At 42.3% G+C, this 6,415-nt stretch overlaps 1 protein-coding gene across 1 annotated transcript; it reads left to right on the plus strand.

The window, feature by feature from the left end:
- The first annotated feature begins 2,221 nt into the window (after positions 1–2,221).
- LOC149667308 (sentrin-specific protease 3-like) lies at positions 2,222–2,899 on the plus strand. Its single transcript, XM_089841421.1, has one exon. It carries the CDS (start codon positions 2,222–2,224, stop codon positions 2,897–2,899), a length of 678 nt encoding a protein of 225 aa, XP_089697547.1.
- Positions 2,900–6,415: the final 3,516 nt, after the last annotated feature.

Consider the following 6,415-nt stretch of genomic DNA (forward strand, 5'->3'; position numbering starts at 1 on the left):
TTTATCCCGACCCACGATTAATCGAAGCTGTTGAGAAATTTCCCAAACCAAACAACGTCAAGGAAATACAACGCTTTTTGGGACTCGCTGGGTATTATCGTCGATTCATCCATAACTTTTCATCCATCGCAAAACCTCTCTCAGACCTTACCACAAAAGACTCACTTTTTGAATGGACCCCCGAAGCAGAAGAAGCGTTTCAAACGCTAAGAGAACGTCTGATTTCATCGCCGATTCTCTCTCATCCCGTATTTGAAGAACCATTCGAATTACATAGCGACGCTTCCGCATACGGCATCGGTGCCATCTTGAAACAAAGACGAGATGGGCGTGAGCATGTAATTGGATACACTAGCCGCCTATTAAACAAAGCTGAACAAAACTACAGCCCTACTGACAGAGAATGCCTTGCGATCATATACGGCACCCAGAAATTTCACCATACCTTTATGGACGACCCTTCAAAGTCGTAACAGACCATCACGCCCTCTGCTATTTAAAATCGGTAAAGAACCCAAATGGGAGGCTGGCCCGTTGGGCCCTGCAATTACAAGAATTCGATGTTCTGATAACCCATAAGAATGGACGTAAACATATGGATGCTGACGCACTGTCACGAGCTCCCCTCGATCCAGCCCCCAAGGAAGAAATACCTATCCTGCTTGCCGCAGTAAACCAAGCCGAAACACTCAAGCGTTTCCGAAATTTCAATATCCGTAACCTTCAACAAAAGGACCCCGTTTTTTCAAAGATAATAAATTGCCTAGAGAGCCCCGATTCTTCGCCTTCTAAAGACGTTAAGAAAATGGCCAAATACTACGAGATCCTAGGTAACATTCTTCATCGCCGCGTAAAAACCGAAGACGGGTTCAAACTTTTAATGGTTGCCCCTAAAGAAATCAGAAAAGAAATCCTACACGCACTACACGATGACGTCACCGCAGGCCACTTAGGCTTCCGCCGCACATGGGAAAAAATTAGACAACGCTTCTTTTGGCCTAAAATGCTCAATCAGATATCAAACTACGTTAGTTCCTGCATACCATGCAACTCTCAAAAAATATATCCATTTCGCCCAGCGGGATTCCGTCAATCAATCCCGCCAACGACCAAACCCTTTGAAAGATGCGGAATAGATAAGCTTGGCCCCTTTCCGAGTCTACTAGTGGGAACAAGCACATATTCGTCTGCACGGACTATTGTACGAAGACGGTAGTAGCGGCCGCGGTCCCAAGGGGAACGGCGGAGGAGGCAGCATCTTTTCTAATGAAAAACTTATTTTTAAAATTCGGAACCCCAAAAGAACTCATTACAGACAGAGGAAAAGAATTCTTAAACAACCTATTGAAAGATATCACTCTCCTTTTTAGCGTGAAACATCAAACAACTACAGCGTACCATCCTCGAACTAATGGCCTCACGGAACGTTTTAACAAAACTCTCGCTGACATGATGTCTCAATATGTGTCGGAAAAACACAACGACTGGGACCAATTTTTACCCCACCTGGTCTTCGCCTATAATACCTCCATACACAGCGTTACGGGATACTCTCCCTTCTTTCTCTTGCACGGCTACGAAGCCGATCTACACGTGCATGCCGCCCTCGAACTACCTGCGGCAAAGTTAAACACTCCATTCGGCTTCCATAACATCCTTTATGCCCAGCGGGCTCGAAATATCGCCGCCGAACGACAACAATTAGCCCAGTCAAAGGACAAAGAACGCTTTGACAAACACCGCCGAGAAGTCACTTTTACTGAAGGGGACCTGGTGTTTCTGCGCACCCCCCGACGGACTCCGGGTCGCTCTGAAAAACTGCTTCATCAATACAGCGGACCCTACCGTATCTTACGCCGTACCGCGCCCAATAACTTTGAGATAATGGATTCCACCGGCACGAAAACCGATCTCGTATCTGCCGAAAGACTGAAACCATACCATCCGCGAGAAGAATTGCCAACTTCAATGCCAAAACCGACAAAGAGGGTGCACTTTGACGATTCGCCAGTCACCCACTTCTATTGTACAGAGGGTTCGCCAGCTTCTCCAATTACGGTAAATGACGCTCCTGCAATTGAACCATCTTCAATACCATACAGTTGTCCCACGACCGGCACCAGCTCCATTTCTCCAACCATCACTTCTTCACCGACACTTCGCCGATCGACTCGCTTCTGCACATCTCCTGACCGATACGGTACAAGTAGTTACTATTAAAATGAGATACGCCAAACGCCAACGAAAACAACTAATTCGACGAATCATGAAAATCAACCCGGTTTTACCATCATCTTCTGCAATTCATCTGGACCTTAAATTTCTACGACCTATCAATCATCAAAACTGTGCCAACATTAACGATCACTGCCTCACGCCGGAAATTATTGACCAATACTCCCAGTTGCTCCGTTCACACTCGCCTAGACCATCTTACTTCTTCCCGTCCAGTTTCTACTCCGTTCTCCATCAACATGGCATCAACAAAGCTTCACTATGCGTGTCACACGTGGAAGATTTATTCGGTGTCTCTATGCTCTTTATCCCGGTACGACGCTTCAACCATTGGAGTCTCATTTTTATCGACATCGACAGACAACAATTCCTTCATTTAGATTCCTTTCCCCCCAACCACAAACTACTTAACGAACTTTCGTCGTTTCTCCGGGTCGAATCTTCCAAACGCGGGATTCTCGGCCTCAATTTTGAGGACTTCGATACCATTCCGTCGACTTTACCGCGACAGATGAACGGCGTCGACAGCGGTGTTTTTTGCATCGAATTTGCGCGACACGCGATCACTGACCGCGACTTCTCCTCCGCTAACGACATGCTGACCATTCGCCAACGTATTCGCGACGAACTTACAGTGCTGAGTCTTCGCTCAACAACCATGTAAATAAATACCATAAACTGCAAAACTATAAACAATACTGAGTAACTATTTTAATCATTCTCATTTTAAATTAATAATATCGCGTAATTAAATACATTTAATCATTCCCATTTTAAATTTTGTGTTCGCATGCTCATATTGTATATTTGTATTTTCCATGTATATTTGTATTTTTACTGTTTTTATGTTGATCGCCGGGCCGGCGCTCTTTTATATGGGGAGCTGTCGGGAATAGATTGAGAAGCCAGTGCGAACGTGTCCTCTAGTTTCCTAAATTGCCCTCGGCATACGAGGAGGGTATAAAAGGCCGCTTCGCCCTGGCTTGAGGGAAGCATTAGCTGATAGCTAGCAGAGGGATAAGACCTAAGGTCCAGCCCCTGCTATACTTTCTAGCTTCTCCGCTCTTAGTAGAGGGATAAGGCCCAAGGCTCAGCCCCTCCTAAGAGAACATCTCCCCGCGTCTAGTACGACTTACAGCCGGTACTTACATACCTACGTTTAAAGACTGAATAAAGATATTTTTACTTATAAATATTTGCTTCGTACTTCCACTGACGTGACAATATTATACGCTTAAAACATACCTGAATGTTCATATTTCGGTTGAAGGCGGTAATCCTCTAATTTAAAATGAAGGGAGCAGACAACCATGGACTTGGTGTGTGGTTTACCCACTTTTAAAGCTATATCCCATTGTTTCGACAATTTAACGTCGCGTGGAAATTTACACCCATACACGCTGCAATATTTAACCATTGTTTAATTACGTTTAATTAAATAGCAAAACTGACAAAAAGTTAAGAACTAGCCTAATTATCGTTGAGCAGATAGTTGAGTTGTTGATTTAATTTTATAATTATCTTTGAGCAATTCAATTTAATTAACTTTAATTTAACCATGAGTATGTTGATTGCGTTTGTCATTAATGGTATCGCCGGGATTAAGTTGCATTTAAACACCTGATTAAACTATCTAATCATCGATCATCCGTTAAGCCTTGGACCTTGCAATATAGGAGGCAGAGAGACAACAAAAAACGAACTAGTATTTATTTCATCTCATGTTGCCCTCTATTGAATCTCTCAACAACTATCGTTAAATTTATTACTTAAATAATATAATTTTTTTAAATATAATAATCATATTAGCTAATTATAAATATTTAACTTTAAATGAGTATGTTTCATTGATTTAAATCACATTGCTAAAAATTATTGGCGGGCGCTAGGCAGTCATTCTCTCTACTCTCTCTCCTCTCCCACTTACAAAATCCAGCTGCAGCTGGTTGGCGCGCGTCGGGAAGGGGAGGGTGGGTGGGGGATCCACATACTTCTACCTCTCTCTACAGTGTAACTTAACTCGGCTTTTGAACTAAGCGAGCCTGGGTCGATTGGTAGAGTATCCGGCGTCTTCACTGGCGTCTAGTATGGACCGGCAGGTTCGAGGCCCCGCACTGTCAGAAAAATAATTTCAATTGAAATAAAATACGTTACGCCACCTATGAGGTGTAACGTGAACTACGGGTGAATTTCAAGATGAAAATTCGCGGGAAATTTGAAATTCGAAATGTTCATTTATGACAAAATTCATCAGGTCACAACATTTCCAGCCAGCCGACCAGCAGAGGTCGGAACAATCGTTTTCCAGCTCTAAAGAGCGGCAAACCGAAAAACGTTTGTAATATCTTCTTAAATTCGATGTCTCGAAAGTTATTACTGAATTGTCTCAAACTTTATAAGACGACCGCTTTAAAGACATTCAAGGTTACAAGCTCGGGACCGTTAGCTAATATTTCTTTTCGAGACATCGTTGAACAATGGGGATTTAGTCGGTGGTCAGATTAAGCTGGGAAAGAAAAACAGATAGGGATCTTTTAATAGCCAGAATTGTTTTAAATTCCTTAAGAGCTTAAGCCTTAAATGCTTCAACTGTCTTTGATTATTGGTATAAGTTTCCAGACTTACTATTATTAAATCTTTTACATCAGATAGAAAATGCTTTTCAAGTGTGTCTTTGTCATTCTGATGCTGGTAAAGCTTAACTATTGCGATGAAAACCGGTACGGTAAGTATATCGAACAGGACTTCATTAGACTCGGAGAGTTATTATTTTAGCTTCCCCAACTTGTTTCATTTATGATTTACTCTAACGCAGTTTGCCCCGAAGACAGATGGAAACTGTGTACAAATGAGACGATGCAATGCCCGAAGGAAACCAAGTTGGAATGCGTCATGCACGTACCAGAAATGACTCCTAGAATGACTCTGGCTGAATTCAAAAAAATTATAAAACTTCCAGTGGAGCATTCTTGTCATTGTATGTGCAAAGACGGTCATCAGTGCAAGGGGTTCCCGTGCCCCGACAAAGATGACCCTTACAGCTTTTGCACTTTTTTTCTCCTCGAGGTATCTGCGTGGTTTAGGTTACACTGAAAAGGATGGAACCTGCGCGTGTAGGGATTACGAAAAGTAGGTCTCGCGTTTAATCTTCACCTTGCTAGCTTAGTCGATTATTTTAAAAGAAAGATTTCTTGAAAAATAACCATTCACATTTCTTGTTTAATACTTACCTTTGAATTCAGTTTGATTTAACGCACTATAACAATTAAGTATCTCCCTAATTATAATATAGGGGGAAAATCTCCAAATGATAGTAGAATAATACTACAACCCTCTTGCACTGTGTGAGCTGGATTATGTACCAATAGACAGGTTGCACATTTTTAATAATAATTATATTGATTTTGAACTTGATAGAAGTGTGATTAACTCGTACTTTTTGTAAATTCATGTATCTTCCTATATAATAAACTGTCAAGAGGTAAAAATCGTGGCGTGAATTATTTTTCAATTTGACATGAAAAGGCCATGATGCGATATGGAACGTATGTTGAAAAACAGTGCCTTAATGATGACGTCATTCGTGGTTACGCTACAGACGTCGGGTTGGTACGTGGCTCACTAAAAATGGCGGGGAGATTCAAACAATCTCATTGGCCCCGTTCATTCCACCCAGAGTTGCCATGGAAAAGACAAATGGCGCGAACCTAACGCCATTTAAATTATTTCAATAGACCATTCCATTAATTCCAGAAGAGACGAAGACACTATAGGGTAATGAATGGTCGCCTTCTTGGGTTATTCTCCGTGGCGCCAAGTAGCACCGATAGAGTTAGTGCGAGACAACTAGACTCTCTCCGCGTGTTTTGAAGTCGGGCTCCGTCTGGAGTTCCCTCTTGGCGCGAGAGAAGTAACCGAAGAGGGCAGCCTCAAAACCCTGTTATATTTCAATGCAAATAATTTATGGAATGGTCTATTGGAGTCTGAATTATCTCTGTCCAACGATTCTGACGGTGGGAAGCCTTTTTAAGTTTATGCGTGTACAGAGTGGGGTAGTTATTATGACGAGTGATTTCTGTGGTTCTCAAACTGTGGTTGGACTCCGGTTTCCTTTTGACCTACTTATGATCTACTGTTACGGAGGAAGTGTAAGATGCCAGCCATAAGAATTGGATTTATT

Source organism: Phalangium opilio, unplaced genomic scaffold (assembly GCF_054372755.1).
Source record: "Phalangium opilio isolate 3A_F unplaced genomic scaffold, DU_Popi_V2 ptg000059l_1, whole genome shotgun sequence".
In the NCBI taxonomy this organism is placed as follows: domain Eukaryota; kingdom Metazoa; phylum Arthropoda; class Arachnida; order Opiliones; family Phalangiidae; genus Phalangium; species Phalangium opilio.